This window comes from Nelumbo lutea, chromosome 3 (genome assembly GCF_056320005.1).
Source record: "Nelumbo lutea isolate HS-2025 chromosome 3, American lotus-T2T, whole genome shotgun sequence".
Lineage (NCBI taxonomy): Eukaryota > Viridiplantae > Streptophyta > Magnoliopsida > Proteales > Nelumbonaceae > Nelumbo > Nelumbo lutea.
Window position 1 is genome coordinate 79,979,704 of NC_142686.1, and position 17,778 is coordinate 79,997,481.

General features: G+C 36.3%; 2 protein-coding genes across 2 annotated transcripts; one reads left to right on the forward strand and one right to left on the reverse strand.

Moving 5' to 3' along the window:
* Positions 1-818: 818 nt before the first annotated feature.
* On the forward strand, positions 819-3,490 carry LOC148865939 (Tetratricopeptide repeat (TPR)-like superfamily protein). The gene has a single exon (XM_088976885.1). It carries the CDS (start codon positions 1,225-1,227, stop codon positions 3,403-3,405), a length of 2,181 nt encoding a protein of 726 aa, XP_088833011.1. The 5' UTR covers positions 819-1,224; the 3' UTR covers positions 3,406-3,490.
* Positions 3,491-6,405: 2,915 nt separating this feature from the next.
* LOC148865940 (hyperosmolality-gated Ca2+ permeable channel 3.1-like) lies at positions 6,406-17,225 on the reverse strand. Its single transcript, XM_088976886.1, has 6 exons — positions 16,707-17,225; positions 13,186-13,331; positions 12,243-12,518; positions 10,371-11,215; positions 7,478-7,733; positions 6,406-7,030 (listed from the first exon to the last, which is right to left on the reverse strand). Exons 1-6 carry the CDS (start codon positions 16,972-16,974, stop codon positions 6,647-6,649), a joined length of 2,175 nt encoding a protein of 724 aa, XP_088833012.1. The 5' UTR covers positions 16,975-17,225; the 3' UTR covers positions 6,406-6,646.
* Between the last annotated feature and the right edge of the window lie 553 nt (positions 17,226-17,778).

Here is a 17,778-nt window from a genome sequence, read left to right on the forward strand (position 1 = left end):
AAGCGAGATGACCTCAGACGCAAGGACAATTGACACTGATCTGGAATACTTGAGCACGACCTCAACAACTCAATCACACAATTTAAGGCGAGAAAAATGGGCCCCTTTGGCCCCTATTTATAGCCATCATAACTGAGGTTCAACGGCCAAGATCTACATGATCCAACGGCTCCTATGAAAATCGGCTACACGCCACTCAGGTAGAAATCAGTTGAGTGTGTGTTTTGACGTCCGTGGAGTTTATAAACAGTGTGATGTCCACGCGTACCTAATACGCAATCTGGGTCATTTCTTGGTCGAGCCAAGCAGTCATACAGTTCTGACCGAAGATCCGCCCTCCGTACCATCTAGACATTGTGCCAAATCCACTTGGGCCCGTCATGAACTCCCCACGCTGGGTCAGGACCCCTAGCACGAGGAGTGGGGATAATTGATGAGGGGTGATTTGGCACAACCTAGTAAGTAAAGGACACGTGGACACGACCTGCTAGCAGGATGACAACTCAGCAAGGAGAGCCGTTTCGTGAGATCCACGGCAGTTCAACTATATAATGGCATCGGCCCCCAAGACCCAGGTACGCACGATTAAGTGCATTCTAGTTCTCCTATTTCTCAAACTCTCAGCTTGCATATCACAATTACTGACTTAAACATCGGAACGACCTCACCGGGCTAGCCACCCTAGGTTCTCTGATCCTCCTTTTCTTTACAATTCGAGCAACCTATTCAACAACAAATGTTCGAGCTGCCCTACAACTAGGAGAATTCAGATTGCGCACTATCATTTATGATATAAACATTTATCTGATAAACGCCCCTCCAATAACCAGAGACGGAACCAAACACATACTAAATCTTCATGACTTCAGTTTGCACACTTGAGTTTGACAGCTTTTAGACTAGACGGAACCAAACACATACTAATCGCCTCTAGACTAGACTGATCGCCCATCGCCTCCCATCTTCTCCTCCAGACTGATTACCAGTGTGGTGTCTCTCCAATACAACCAGCTTTTAGAGTTGCGCATAAACTCCCCAAAGGGTCCCGACCTTAAACCCAAAGCTCTGCATTTTCGCCGAGCAACGGGGAGAAGAGGGTGAACGGTGAGGGAGTTTGATCGAGGATCTGGGAACTACGTAACACAGCAGACCGTTAGGCAAGCGAACAACTCTCGCACCCTCCAGCAAAATAAAAACCATGGGCTATCTTCGGAGAATCAAGCCATGGTAGTAAAACAAACTTACAGGCATATCCGCAAACGCCTCTTTCTCTTAACTTCATTGGATTTGGTCTGTGGTTACTCATCTGTTTCAACGTTTGGTTTCTCGAAGTCCAAACCCAGGATACCCATCTCTTCAGTAAATTCCAAAACCAGTAAATTTCTTATTTTCTGCAATTCTCGGATCACCAAACATGGAAGAAATGGTGACCTCAAAGAAGCTGAAGCTATCTTTAATCGAATGCCCTTTAAAAACGTAATATCATGGACAGCCATGCTCACGGCATATGCAGAGAATAGAAAAAGTGAGGAAGCCCGGAAATTATTCGATAAAATGCCAGAACGCAACACTGCGTCATGGAACGCCATGATCACGGCTTACATCCGAAACAATCAGATTTATAAAGCTTCTGAGTTGTTCTCACAGATGCCTGAGAGAAACCCCATCACACATGCTGCTATGATCACAGGTTTTATTCAGGTGGGAATGGTACAAGAGGCCGAGAAAGTGTACTTTCAAATGCCACCAATTGGGCGAGACCCTGTTGCTTCGAATGCCTTACTTACTGGTTATTTGAAGCTGGGTGAATTAGAAAAGGCAGTTAATGTTTTTGGTAACATGTATGAGAAAGACATCGTCTCTTGGAGCTCCTTGGTTGATGGATACTGCAAATGCGGTAGGATTATAGATGCGAGACAATTGTTTGAGAAGATGCCAGAACGAAATGTGGTTTCTTGGACAGCAATGATCGGTGGGTACCTGAAAAAGGGAGATTTCGAAGATGGGTTAAGTTTGTTTTTGCAGATGAGGAGGGAGGGTAGCGTAAAGGTTAATTCCACAACACTGACAGTAATTTTTGAAGCTTGTGCCAGTCTAAATAGATTTAGAGAAGGGATTCAGGTTCATGGATTGATATTGTCGATGGGTTTTGAATTTGATGTCTTCTTAGGAAATTCTCTTATCACCATGTATTGCAGATGCGGTTGCTTGGATGCTGCTTACAAAATATTTGAACTGATGGAGAAGAAAGACATTGTTTCTTGGAATTCACTGATTTCTGGTTGTGTTCAAAATGACAGAACGGAAGAAGCCTACATGCTTTTCAAGAAGATGCCAGACAGAGATGCTGTTTCTTGGACATCCATGATTGCAGGATTCTCGAATAAGGGGAAGATTGAGGAATCCGTCTCTCTGTTCAAAGAGATGCCTGAGAAAGATGACATTGCTTGGACTGCAGTTATTTCAGGATTTGTCAGTAATGGGGAATTTGAAAAGGCATTCCGGTGGTTCATCCAGATGCTTCAATGTTCAATCACACCAAATGCTCTCACATTAAGTAATATGCTTAGTGCTTCAGCATGTTTGGCAACATTGAACCAAGGCCTGCAGATCCATGCCCATGCTGTCAAGATGAACATGGAAACTGATCTATCCATCCAAAATTCACTCATTTCCATGTATGCAAAATGTGGAAATGTAGATGATGCATATCAAATTTTCAAGGGCATTGATGCACCTAATCTTGTCTCTATAAACTCAATGATTATTGGATTTGCCCAACATGGATTTGGGGAAGAAGCAATAACTTTGTTCAAGAATATGCAGATGAAAGGCTATGAACCAAATGGAATTACATTCTTGGGTGTTCTTTCAGCCTGTTCTCATGTGGGGCTTGTGGAAGAAGGATTGGAATTCTTCAAGTCCATGAGCACTTCATATCACATTCAACCAGATCTGGATCACTATACATGCATGGTTGATCTTCTTGGCCGTGCAGGATTTCTTAAAGAAGCAGTTGATCTCATCAACTCAATGCCATTCAAGCCTCATTCAGCAGTCTGGGGTGCATTGCTTGGTGCAAGTAGGATCCACTTGAATCTCGATATTGCAAAACTTGCAGCTCAGCAACTTATTGAGTTGGAACCCAATAGTGCAACTGCTTATGTTGTCTTATCTAGAATGTATTCCCTTGTAGGACAAAAGAAGAATGAGGAAAACCTAAGGATCGCCAAGAAATTGAAAGGGATAAGAAAGAATCCAGGTTGCAGTTGGGTCATAATAAATAACAAGCTTAATTTGTTTCTTGCTGGAGATCAATCTCATGTAGAATTCAAAGAGATTAAATCTATGCTGAGAATAATTGGAGAGGAAATAAGAACTCTGAGGTCATATATCATCAGTTAATTCCTTCTTTAAGACTTAACCAAAATAGAAATTGTCCTTCACTAATCATAGTAAATCATGAGAAAATATAGTTTGGAGCCACCCCATATTGATATATTGATTTCTTTTTTTTTTTTTTTTACTTTTCTTATGTGATTACCTTTCTATATTTTTTGTGCATTACTTTTGTGAAGGAGCATATGAAAAGTGAGTATGGATCTCCTTCCCACAGTAACTTCGCCCATGTCTACCCACATATCGTAGTCATACATGGGAACATCTTATCCTCATGCACGGAGAGATATTCTCAATACACGGAGGTGGTGTATTGTGGGTAGACGTGGGCAGAGTTACTATGGGCGGGAGATCGAGAGTGTTTGTTGACTTTAATCTTTCCTCTTGTACCCTACTCAGCGAGGCTTTTTTGGGTGATATAAACATCATTAAACAAACTGTGAAGAGAAGCACCAATACAGGAAATAACAGCAAGACATAAAAGAAAAAAAAAAACCGTAACAAAAAAAAAGAACAAAATAATCAGCAATTCAGGAAACTTTCAGAGTGGCCTTTGATTATCCAACAAAACCAAACCTTATTGCTTTCCATGGTCTTAGTTTTTATATTCCTATATCTTCAGTTAAATATCTTGACATTTTTATGAGAACTTAATTTCCATTGTGGAATCTGAGGAATCCACTCTAAACAGGAATACAGAATCAAGGATCAACGGGCTGAAATTAAGAGGCTTAATTATAGAATATTCAATCTATTGCCTCTTGATAAGACTCTACACTAACAGCAATGATTAAAGTATTGATATTGGGTATCGTATCGAACAACTTGGATATGGATACGGATACAGATACATTTTGAAAACGAATGAATACGGATGAAAAGATATGGAAACACGTGAATATGTTAGGAAAATACATATAAATTCCATAAATACATTAATATCATTACATTTAAGATCAAAATAATTACAAATAATATATAAATGCATAGAAAATGTATATTATAATTAATATATCAAGATGCATAGATATCATATAATTTTATTTATAATGCATTAATCAAGAGTCCAAGACACTAAACATATGCACCTATTATATTTTAATTATTATATAAATTATTTTTGTTTTACTTTTTTAACTTTTTTATCATTAACAAAAATTCAGCTAAATATTAAATTCTCAAATGTAAATTAAAATATTAATTAATGATTTATAAAAATATAATGTTAACTTAAAGTATATCAAATTTGTTAAAATTTATAATATACATATCATATAAAAATTCATAAATTTTATTTTCTAAAATAATTATTCCATTATTAATATTTTATTTATATAATTTTTTAAAATAAAAAATCATTTTTTGAAATAAATGCATATTAATGGATTTGATAGATTCAATTTAATGTTATTTTCTTAAATAATTTATAAACAATATTTTTATTTTTCATAAATAATAAATATGTTGTTCTTACTTATTAATATTAATTAATATTTTGTAAAAAATATATAAAATTTTAATATGCATATCATGTGCAAATTTATAAATTTAAAAATATTAAAATGATTATTCTATTCTTAATATTTTATTTGTATAAATTTCTTGATATTAAAATTCATCTTTTTATATAAACAAGGATATGCTAGATTATTTATTGTATTAGTTTATAAAACACTATTTTTGAATATTATTCTTTTGAAATTTTTGTTAAAGTTGTTAAATATAAACATAAAAATTTAAGTATTAAAATGATTACTCTATTCTTAATATTTTATTTGTATAACTTTCTTGATATTAAATTCATCTTTTTATATAAACATGGGTTTGATAGATTATTTATTGCATTAGTTTATAAATTAAATACTGTTTTTAAATATTATTCTTTTGAAATTTTAGTTAGAGTTGTTAAATATAAACATGTGATTTTTATTTAAATTGCATATAGAGACAAACGTTAATAAAATTTATTTTATTTTATTTATTTTCCCAAGAATAAACGTGGCTTAATAGTTTAGAATTTCATTTAAGGTACAAGGTAGCTAAACTGCTTTAGTTTATGGAGAAACACAGCGTATCAATGCATATCAGTCTGTATCAACCAATACAATCCGATAGAGGCTAATATACATTTGTATCACTACAATATATACGACTCACGAACACAAGTGTATCCCATACGCTATAGGTCGATACCAATTCGATATGCCCCGTATCATGTCAATATTTAAATCCTTGACTAAGTGGTAGGAAAGCAATCCCTCTAGTTTGATAGGTCGATACCAATTCGATATGCCCCGTATCATGTCAATATTTAAATCCTTGACTAACAAGTGGCAGGAAAGCAATCCCTCTAGTTTGTACCTTCTTTATATTGGGCATACGTAGCTAGCTAAACTGCTATAGTTTGTAACCACTCCGGATCGCACCCACAAATTGTTCCTCATCTCTACCCACAGGACACGACTGACATGTATTAGGAACATTAAATGATGGGGAGATATTCCTAATGTACAGCTGTAATGTCTTTGTGCACCTTCTACAAGTCACCTGCAAATCACACTGCTGAAAAGATAAAAGAAAAGAAATCCGTTGAACAATGAACCTTGCATGCATGGCATGGATTCAGGTTGTTATCACCTCCGTCCTAAAATGATCCAGATTGGAAGGTTCTAACTATTATACCATTGTCTGAAGAACTTAGAAGAACCACCGGAATAACCCACCAGATTCCATTAAAACTGCTGGCTTGTTATCTCCTACGTGAAAGCAATTGTGGTCTTCTCACCATGAATGACAGACATGCTCCTTAGATTTATTGGAGACCGAAAGGAAACCACGAGGATAATAAATATTTTGTATAAATGGCAAAATTTATGGTGCAGAAACTGCACTGTTAACAAATGTAAAGTGAAAGCATCAGTTAAAGTCTTATTAATTTGATGCAATGAGAAGCTAAGCATACATGTGATGTCTTTTATACTTATTTGCTTTATTTCTGCACCGCACTTGGACTCTGAAAATCTCAATTGATGTCTGAAATTGCACTAAAGAAATGGGGAAAATTCTTCACACTGCTGACAAAATAAAATTCTCCAAACACGAAGAAAACTAGATAGAGGGCATATATATATATATATATATATATATAGCAAAATATGACCAATCTCAGTACCAGATGTGTTGTCATGCTACAATATGTCAAAGAACACATAATTTAGGTGAAAGTACATGCTGTCATGTATTTACATCAAACAAATGATCCTGTTCTTGAAACTTGAGTTGATAGAGCATCTTCAAATTGCTCCCCATCATCGACTTTATCTGAGCTCAAGCAAGGTGGGATGTATGCCCTGAAGATAGATTCCATGTTTGGGGTCTCCTTCAAGTCCCGACAGGCTACTTCCAAAGGTGTGGATTGGAAGGATTTGTAGAATTTCTTTGAACAGACAAATCCAAACATCAAGGACAATACAGGAAGGGGTATCAAAATAGGTGTGTAGAAGAATTTCTTCACTCCAAAATAGCCAAGCATGGTAATTTGGTAGATGATCAAAGCTGCAAGAATACGTGAATGCATATGGGGCCACATCCGTCCATAGCTCTCATATGATGGGACATAAACTTTAAGTGCCTAGAAAAGAAATTGTGTCAGAAAAAGAAGGAACCAAAATAAACTTAGTAATCTTTTAGCACTACCAGGATGTGGAGGATCTGGTAAGCACACTAGGTGAGCACATTAAGTAAGGCACACAATCGGTATGTGATACCTGTCCCACAAGTGTGTCCAAAGCACATGGGTGGGCTCGGGGGCTCAAATGTGTCTTTCATTTCAATGATCCAGAAGAATGAATCTATCTAGCCCCACCTCTAATAGGACTTCAAAATATAATGTTCCCCATTAAGCAAGTGGTCAGCTTTTAATCCAGTTCTATCATACAGCTAAGAGAGTTTTTTCAGTTAGAATGACTATTTACAACAACATAATCACAGAACCATAATTAAGGTAATGTGTACATGGTTTTGACTCTACAATTTAGGACTTCTATTTTTGGTATAGTGCACTGAGTTATATACTCACCTGGTTCCGAAGAATAAGCCATCCAAGGCCAAAGTAAAGCACGCCAAAGGGAATGATGATAGGAGCTATTACAGAGTAGCAGAGGACAATTATGATGATTAGCATATCACTGGGAACCCTTGTTGCATAACCAAGGTCTCCAGGAGCCCAAGCTTCTTTTAACTCTGCTTCAGTTTTACAAAGAAATCTCCTCTTAAGGTGGTACATGACTAAAGGAACTAAGCGGAACAGCTCAAGTCCATAGCCCACGAAGAATCTGAGACCCAAGGACAGAAAATAATGGTCAAAGCAATAAGAAATTTTCGAATCTAACCAGAAAAAAAAAAAGAAAGGAAGAAAAAATCCATTAAGTGAAGCACCACTTGTGTCAGAACCTAAGTCTTGCTCTATAACAATACAGTACTTGATTTATGGATTTCGTTTTATAAATGGAACCAATAAATTTTTAGCAATAATTTGATATATGTAACTAAAAGAAATTAGCATAGCTAAATATAAAAGGTAAAATAATTACCACCAAGGATAATAAATGTCCATGGGATCATGGTATAGTGGGGTACCAGAGGTCTGTCATTGAAAACAAGGAATCTGCAGCCTCAAACTTTATAGGGGCCTTTTCATATATCATGAGTCATCTGATTTACAAACTGTAACTAATGCACATAAATCTTATACATGGGGCCATGTCATCATCTACCTATTTTTCACTATATGCCTGTTTTGTAATGATCCAATTATCTTCCCTCTACAATAAGGAACCTTTCATTGGCATCTTCGACCATTGCAGGTGCCTCTATGATGCCCAAATCAACATCATTTTTCATAGGAATGTATCCTAAAGCATTTGAACATGCCTATATGATGCCAAAATACAGATGTGGACATGGATACAGATAAGGGAAACAGGGATATGACACTTATATCCCATGTAATATGCTTATATCATATTTCTATATCTAGTTTTGAATCTAAATGACATTTTGCCAAAATTTATGTCTTGTCGGATTATGTCAAGTTCTTAACATGTATACAATTTTTTAGAGTATGATAATTTAAAACAAACTATAATTTTACATATTTTAATAGTTTTGATTCTATGGAATACAACTAGAAGTGTCCATGCAGTACCCAGTGCCGTATCTAGCTAGTAAGTATAGTGTCTGACATCTTGTACACTAGGCAAACAGGTATCTAGGTATCATAGAGGGTGGAGTGTATGGCCAACCTGGTAGATCCTGGATCAGCTACAAGATCCCACCACATGGGAGGAATAGGTGGATTCATGTAGGCAAGTACCCTATGTTACTGAACCAGTGAACAATTTTTCTATAGGCCAGGCCTATTTGGGGATGTGCTTCCAGGCACATTGGGCCAGCAGTAGCAAGTCCGGCCTATTTTTTAAGTAGGCTTCTATAAATTTTCCAAGCTTAACTCATGAGCCCATATAAACTATGCTGGCTGGGCCAGGCCTAAAAGCCCATTGCACCAGCCAAGCACATTTGTAACCCTAGATCATGTAGTCTACAATAATGTAGACCCAATACCACATACTAGCAGGGTCTTTGATGACCCACAATAAAAACAAGATCATCAACTGACTTTCTATCTATTTTGGTATGGGGATGTCTCTGCTAATCCCATATGGTATAACCCAGACAGAAATTTTCATAAAGAAAACAGAAAACTGATGCCCCCTGCTTGTATGTGTGCTTGGATCTCCTACCAACAAAAAAACATTCCAACATGATATGTTATCTGCACATCTCATACATGGTTGGTCCCACCTTGTCAAGTTTTGACAAGCATGACAACAAGTTTTGACTCTAAAAGCAGCCACCTTGTCCAACAAAAAAAAAAAAAAAATGCCAAAGGTTAACTAGTCTACCCCTCCCAAGAAACATTTTAAAAGGTGGAGGTGGCATGATATGTTATCTGCACATCTCATACATGGTTGGTCCCACCTTGTCAAGTTTTGACAAGAATGACAACAAGTTTTGACTCTAAAAGCAGCCACCTTGTCCAACAAAAATTAAAAGAAAAAAACACCAATGGTTAACCAGTCTACCCCTCCCAAGAAACATTTTATAAAAGGTGGAGATGTGGCATGAGGTGTTCCACTATTTGGAGGTGTGGGGTGTAGTTCAGAAGACAAGAGGTGTAAGCCTCCCAAGAACAAGGAGGGTGTAAGACCCTTTAAGAGGAGGAGGGAGAATAAAAAGAAGGAGGGTGGTCTCATCTTATTTTTCTTTGTTTCCTTTTTATGAAAGATTGTCTTGTATTAAGAAGAAAGAAGATGCATAACACTAGCTGAAAGGATGGAGGTCTTTCCCTTCCATTCCTTTTCTTTTCTTTCTTTCCTCCTTTTTTTCTTCTCTTTCTTTCTTTCTTTTTCTTTTCCTTTTCTTCCCTTTCTTCCTTTTTCTTTTCCTTTTCTTCCCTTTCTTCCTTTTTCTTTTCTTTCTTTTTGTATAAGGTGTATGTCCCTCTAGCACGCCTCATGCAAAAGGTGCTTGAACTTTGAGATGTACACATCAGAGACATCAACACTTCTGGCACCTACAAGTGTATGCTTCCCACGCCTTATAAAACATTGCTCCCAAGACTCTAAACAGCCTGGACCATCACTGGGTAATGGCCCTTTTATATACTCTGTAGAAAGGACACAAAATAAAGAGGAAAAAATAGATATAGGGAAATTAAAGTATAAAACTATAGGGCATCTGTGATACATCAAATTTGAAACATGTTGCATTTCAAACCTATATTTTAGACTCCTGATTTCTGAAATCTTTCAAAATTCAAGGTTCTTCATGTAAATTAATAAGAAAAAATTGAAAGTAGTTTCATTTCAGGTGCAGAGTAAACTACAAGGAAGAAAAGGATATAAACTTACTTCAAGGCCACAAAAGTCAGAAAGAAGGTCGCATTTCCAGGTAGGCCAGTCCCAAGCAAGGACACAATCTTGTTTGGATGCTTCTCAATATCCTTGAATGTTTGGAAGAGTGTTCCACCAACTGTTACTCCAATAAAAACATTTAATACAGTGAAATAGAAATACTTTCCTGAGGCAGCTCTCACAGCATGACTCTCAGAAGGGATCCCTTCAGCCTTGGATAGAATCAGAAGAAACTTTGGCAGCAAGGCTAAGAAAACTATAAGTGCAATCTGAGGCAGATAAGCTTCCAATACCGTCTTAATTGCATTTTGGTTCACAATTGGCTTCAAGAATGGTAGAAGCTTTCTCAGATTCTTCAGAGTTGTAAATGCAGAGATAAACCCAATTGGGATCATGTAGAAAAATATGGTTAATGCCACAATCACATAAACAATATCCTGCCGAATCTGTCTGTCATAGAACTTCATATTAAGATTACTCCATATTACTTGGCGGGGTTCAGGGGCTTCTGTCACTGTCCATGTGTCAAGCATTTGGGCATGAAGTGACTGAGCTGCAGAAGCTGCAGCCAACCTACTATTAAAGAAGACAATGGCAGCAGCTTGCTGTTTCTCTTTGAGGGTCAGCTTCTGTTCGGACTCTAATTTTGGGATAAGTTCATTGATCTTCTCATTGCAGTAATTTATCGTGTCTACCTTTTTACCTCTAAGACCAAGAAAACCAACTCTGTTTGTTGGTCTTGTTCCTTCTGGTTTGCCTGTTGTTTTAGATTCTGCAAATATGGCTTCAGTATGGGCAAGCTTCTTTCTGTACCCTTCCAATTCTTCCCAAATTTTGTTGACCTACAGAAAGTCAAACGAAGAAAAACCACAAAAGAACTTCAAGCAATGCCCAAGACACCAAATTAACAACTTCATCAAGCAGGCAAGCTACTGACTTAACAGATGATTTTAGATTGTCAGAATAAGCATGAAAACAAGATTAGTGATCTATTATCATGCTTACAGTCCTGGCTCTACTTTCAGACAAAATGATCATGGGCAGGGATGTTAGGGATGAACAACTTGTACTATCTAAGAAATAAATGCCTAAACTTGGTTTTGCAAGAAAGTTTAAAATAAATGTATAAGCTTCCAAAGTTTGTTGTGCAAGCGGAATGACAGACATTGCTACAGCCTTGATCTGAAACTCAAAACTACAATATCTCTTAGTTCAAGACACTACTTACATAACAAGTCAATTTTTTGTTCATAATCTTATTTTATAAACATTGCCTAGTCAAAAGATAAATCCAGGGATGACAAGTATGGGAACATGTATTTGAGTCTAAGAGCACCCTCTTTGTGAAAAAATGACAAAAGGTTAGGTTATCCAAATCCCACCCCTCTCATCCGGTGACCAGGACTAGGACTAGCATTGGGTAACACCCTTTTCTTTCTATGTTTCAAGCATGCATAAATTCCCTGATTTTCCAAAAATATATACCAAAACATATGATATCTACATGGGTATCTCTGCATTTTTTCTTAGACACTCAAATAACAGGTCAGACAAAGAAATATATTAGTATTCTTAATGCATAGAAAAGTAGTGCACAAAAGGGTCACAGTATCACACCTAACAAAATTTATCCATTTGCAAATGTTTGTATTGCAAGGTTCCTCAACCTCTTCACTTTCTTTCTCTCCATTGACAAAGTTACATTGTGAAGATATATATGCTTGGGATAATACAAACAATCAATATAAAAAATAACAAATTCCAGAAGGGTAAAACTGCGAAGAGTCCTGAAACAAAATAGTATGCACAGAAACACTGAACCATTACAAGCAAAATACCCAACATTTATTGAGAATTGAAGATTAATACCTCTTTATTGTCTGTGACAACCATTGATCTGTAAAATGTGTCTGGATGGATCATTTTGAAATATGAATCAACCTGTTCTTTGCGAGTTTGGCCTTCAGAAACTGGAGGTATGTCCCTCACAAGAATGGCAAATTGCTCAGGTTTCACATGTGGAGCCATCAAAGCAGCAGCTCTCAGCTCGGAAACATGCTTGTATGCCTTCCATAACATATAGAGTGTAACAAATGAAACCCAGTAGGTTCCAATGACAAATGCCCACAACCTTGGACTTTTTGCCTAAAATAAATAATAGTAAAATCAATAAAAAATGCTGGGGATGTGGTGAAATCTTGGAAAGCACTGTGTTTTCCAACGCAGGACCTCATATAATCCCACAAGTGGAGAATGCAAAACATGCTTTGATGTTTTACAAAATACACCAAAAACATTTCAAACATCAACCACCATGAAGTGCAGAATCCTTGGTGTTGAAAACTACAATCAAACCTTCATGAAGTAGTCCCTGTAGATATAACTTTACATTTACTTCCAGATTGAGGACTGATGATGGTTATGTAAAAGAACTCCATGCCAAAACAGATTGAAAAGCAAAAGACAAATCAAAAGCTAAGATCCTTATAAAATTAGACTTTAGGTAGGAGCACAGAATTTATTGACAAGTTGTACTTGTAAGGAAACAAATGTGGACTCAATGGTTTATATTACACAGAAAAATAATATGGGCTTTAACAGTCATTCCTTGGTGCCTAGATGTGGACATTAAAGAGTGCTTTCTCATACTGATGTGGAATCTGAATTATCAAATCAAAACAGTGAAGCTTGGCAACAGCATAACTATACTGTATAAATTGGTTACACTCTCTTCGGAATACTAGAAGTCTGTATCTTTCCACTAATGAATGAGGAGAATACAGAAGTTCATAGAGAAGGCCACATATCTTACTTTGACATTTCCCATGGATAGCTTCTCAAGGCTGCTGAAGTTCCTATTACCGGTTGTCTGACTTAAGCCCACACTATCATCAGTTGCAGCAACTGGTACAAGAGCCGGAAGCAGCACCAGGCCAGATAAAACCAATATACCCAATACTGGAACATAGATTTACAATTAGAAAGGACCAAATGACCATGTATACAATTTTTCAAACACAAAAGCATATCATATAAGCATTTATTTGGTATGCTCATAATTGTTTTCAAAATATAACTTCTTACTCTGCCCTTTATAACTAAACCACTGACTCCATAATACAGAACAGAAGGTATTTATTTCTAAAATATGTCTTTTGTCTTTCTCTAAATACTAATTTATTTTTATAAACATTGGTAAATATAAATTTTAACTAGATTGAAGAAAGCCTCCCTGCCATCCATAATGGTAGATAGCAGAGTACAACATAACAGCAATTAGCAGGCTAAACCTTTTTCTTTGATATTCCACACAGAAGCTGGTCTCTAATCTCTACAAATACTGATATTACTTTCGTATTGCTGAATTTTGGTGTCAATTCTTTTATTGCCCCAGATTTCCATGTAAATTCGTTTCCTATATCATTATTCTTTATTCCTTGTTGACAGGTGTATAGCTATGACACACATACATTTAAGGGCATGCCTGGAGGTGTAAAGCAAGGAATTTAAGCTACAAATTGAAGTGTCTGATACAACAGGGCACCAGGTACATGTGTTCAGATTATCAAACAAAGTAGGTCCATATATATGCTGTCTTACAATTGCCAGTCCCAAGCTTGGATAAAGGAGTGTTGTGTCAGGTTGGCAGTTGGCTTTAAAACTTTGGCAAAACTCTTATAAATATGGATGTTGAATTGTCTTTTCTTGCTCATGCTAGAGTCCCCAGAAGCAACCCGCTACACCTTAACCCAAGTATTGTAGAGATATAGTGCAGTAGTTGTGTGGTCCCATTTCATATTTATGCTTGTTTTATGTTATTTATTCTATTTCTTTCTCATATAGACAGCAGGGGTATTAGGAATCCAGATTTCCTACTCACTTTCTCTAGCCACACCCTACCCACAGTGCATCGCAACCACACATCTCACAATACAAGATGGTGACATGTGGCTGCAATTCAAGGCAGGTGGAGTGTGGGTGAGAGTAGTGGGCAGGAAATCCAGTTTGGGGTATTAATGGAATTGTACTCATGTTTTATTTACAAACATATAAATAGAAGAATGGAGCAGTATGACCCCTTTTCTCATTCTTTTTCTCCCCTTCTCCTCTCTTCTCCTCTCTTCTCCTCTTCTATTCTTTACTTCTATTCTTCTCTTCCTTACTGAATTCTCATCAAAACATAAATCAGATATAAATTCTTTCATCAGCCAAGTGTAAGAAATGAGCAAAGGTATGCTAGGGCATTCCTTAGAAGTGACACACCACAACAATGCCCAGTTGTGGTGAGAAATAGGCAAGAGCTTCCACACCATAATTTAACAATGGATATGGCACTGAATGGCAAAACAGGACTCATGTCACTCACCCCATATAGTTGGGACAAGGCTTAGATAATAATAATATGGGGATAATGAAATGAAATTATCCAAAATTCCAAGTATTATACAGAAATTCTAAGGCATTTGTAGATTATACAGTTTATTACTAAAAAAAATCATATTATTTGATATAAACGAACAAGCAGAGAAACCATGTGCATTACATGTGGTATAGAAAGACAAGAGCTGCTTTATGCAGCCTTTCTGCATGCATCAAAGCCTCCTATAGAAGTGAGATATCCACTCTACATAGATAACCTTATAATACTTGTTAAGCAAAAAGGACCTTCCTGAGGCTGAACTGATTTTTTCTTCTGTATATTTCCTTTATGCAATGAACAGTTGGAGTCCTACCATAATACTGAAGATATGGTTAACGCAATTTGCTGATAACCAATCTACTGGTATTCACGCAATTTGCTGATTGGTTAATTCTTTTTCAGGTATGATATCTTTATGGTACCATAGAAACTATCAAACAGTTGAGAACAAGAAAGTAAGGTCAAATTTGTAATTCCACAAGAGTAGCTATGTAACTAGAAGATAATAAATTGGGGCCATGCATATCTCTTCTCCAATGTAACTCCTACCACCATATCTGTCTCCCCTCTAATCTAACTCTCTCACATTGAGTAGTGCACTTGCCTCTTCTAGTCATTTATTCTACATGCGTCTTATGGAAAATATTTAAGACAATACAGGAAAATTAGAAAATATTTAAGATAAGTACATATCAATTTCTACTTTTCATTTATTCCAGGAATTTTTCAGAATTTCATCCAAAATTTTTCAGTCAAATATCTCACTACTTTGTTTATTAAGTTCATGGACCCAGTTGTTATTCTTAATTCTGTACTTCTTGTTCATTTTCTTATTTCATTTTTTTCTTGCTCTCTTTTTTCCTCTTCTTGTTTTTGTAAACCTAGTCCACCCTAGCACACAGAGGTTTATTAGAAGGAACAAGAATATCTGCAAATTGATCTTCCACATGGAAGACAACTTCTTTGAAGGAATTATATGCAACAACTATCACAGTTAAAAAAATCCCAAGGAAATATCAAGATAAGAACTGAATTAAGCACTAGAAACATCTTAATTAAATATCTGGAAATGCCTTGAAATGCATAAGAATAGCTTTTAAATTGCATAAAACATGTAATAAATTGGTACTTCAAAAAAAAAAAAAAGAAATATTTTAATGTTTTAAAGAAACAGTTGCCATTAAAAACATCTTATTTAACAATTGAAAGCCGCTTTTTTAATTCCCATCACGTCGTCAAACTCAGAAAGTCCCAGAAACGCCAAGAGAAAGAAAACGAACTACTAAGGCTGTGTTTGGTTTGATAAAAAAAAAAAAAGGAAAGAAAGAAAGAAAGAAAAAACAAGAGAGAAACAGAAAGTTGAAGAAAAATTCTCAAGATTTCATAAATTTTGTGAAGAACTTTCCCTCAACCTTATGTTTCTCTCTTATTTTCTGTCAAACCAACCATGGCCTTAGGAGAGGAGTGAAACACAAAAAGGGCTATTTTCATAAAAAAAAAAAAAAAAAAAAAAAAAAAACAATCATAAAAATTATAGGACAAAAGGGAATTCATTAAGAAAAAGACCCATCCTTAGAATCAACTAAAACAGAAAAGAAAACTGTAGGATATTTTCATAAAAATTATATAAAGAACAAATAAATAAATAAATATAAAAAAGGCAGGGAATCTCTAAAATCCATCTCCCAAAACAACAGAGCAAGTTAATACGTAATTTGGTGCTCAGAAACCAACACAAAAAGTATGGTAAATCTGCTCAGAAACCGGCAACAACCAGCACCTGAACCATAATAGAACAATTTCACCAAGAAGAAAAAAAAAAGTCATCCAGACCCATCAAATAAGAAGAAAAATTGCAGACAAACAAAAATAAGAAAGAGGCATGGTGAACCAAGGAAGAAACAGAGACTGACCAGTGCTCAAGAAGACAAAGTACACGGCTGTGTCGACGCCGGACATGGAAATGACGTCTGCTTCAGTGGAAGTAACAGCCTCTCGAATCCAAGTAAATGGGTTCCTCGACCTCGGTCCCTCGCAAGGCTCCAACCCTTTGAGAATCCGGTTTGGATAGTAGACAACATTGTTGGAAGGTTTACTGGAAAGCCATGAGAACAGTAGCATCAACACCACGAATATTATAAACGAAGTACCCAGAGACGTCAGAAATGAATTTAAATCCATCTCTTCTCTCTTCTAATCCCCCCTTCTTCTCTTCTCCTCTTCTCCACTTCTCTACTACAGTACAGCTTTAAGCTTTTGTTCAGTTGTGGTGGATGTAAACCTCGTAAAGCAATTCCTTTCTCTAAAAACCAGGAAAACTAGCCGTTGATTTGTCCATTAAAAGCAAGTAAAGTAACGGTTGGGTGTCGGGAAATTAAAGGAGGAGACCGAAGGGCCATGGAGATTGATGATGATCACTGTTTTTATAAGCCATTTTTTCTGGAGAAATTAAAATAAAAATAAATAAGAAAATATCTGTCGAGACATGATTGATGAGCTGTTCTCTGGGGCCTACGTTACCCTTTTCTTCTCTAATTATTTTATTTTATTTTATTTTTAGTAATCAAGAGAAGCCAGATCCAATGAATCACAATCTTTTAATTTTTGGTTTTAGGAAAAGGATCGAATTCGAACAGACTCAACAGGACACAGGAGTTGAGTGTGAAGTCCAAATGACGAAAATGTCCTCCATGTATAACTGTCAACACCTAATATGCTAGAAATGCCCTTCATTTTAAACTCAACTGGATAGTATTGCCTCTGGTACATTTCTTCTGAAGCAACCATACAAGGCCCTGAGAAGAGGAAGGACTAATGTCAAGAAACAGTTATACGGTCAAATTACCGGTTCATCCAGGGAAGTGAGCCGACCACTCTTGTCACTTGTGGATAATTGGATTTTAGCTAGTTTGCCAAATTAGTTAATTAGAAAGTTGGACAGACCGGGAGGAGGATTTGGGAGTTTTCTGAATTTTGAAGGATATT

What these genes read in the sequence shown, in the direction of transcription:
- LOC148865939 (XM_088976885.1), top strand. Translation starts at nt 1,225, where the DNA reads ATGGTAGTAAAACAAACTTACAGGCATATCCGCAAACGCCTCTTTCTC.
- LOC148865940 (XM_088976886.1), bottom strand. Translation starts at nt 16,974, where the DNA reads ATGGATTTAAATTCATTTCTGACGTCTCTGGGTACTTCGTTTATAATA. An exon ending in CTTTGTCTTCTTGAGCACTG is followed by an intron (nt 13,332 to 16,706) that starts GTCAGTCTCTGT and finishes TCTATGTTCCAG; the next exon opens with TATTGGGTATATTGGTTTTA. An exon ending in TATCCATGGGAAATGTCAAA is followed by an intron (nt 12,519 to 13,185) that starts GTAAGATATGTG and finishes TATTTATTTTAG; the next exon opens with GCAAAAAGTCCAAGGTTGTG.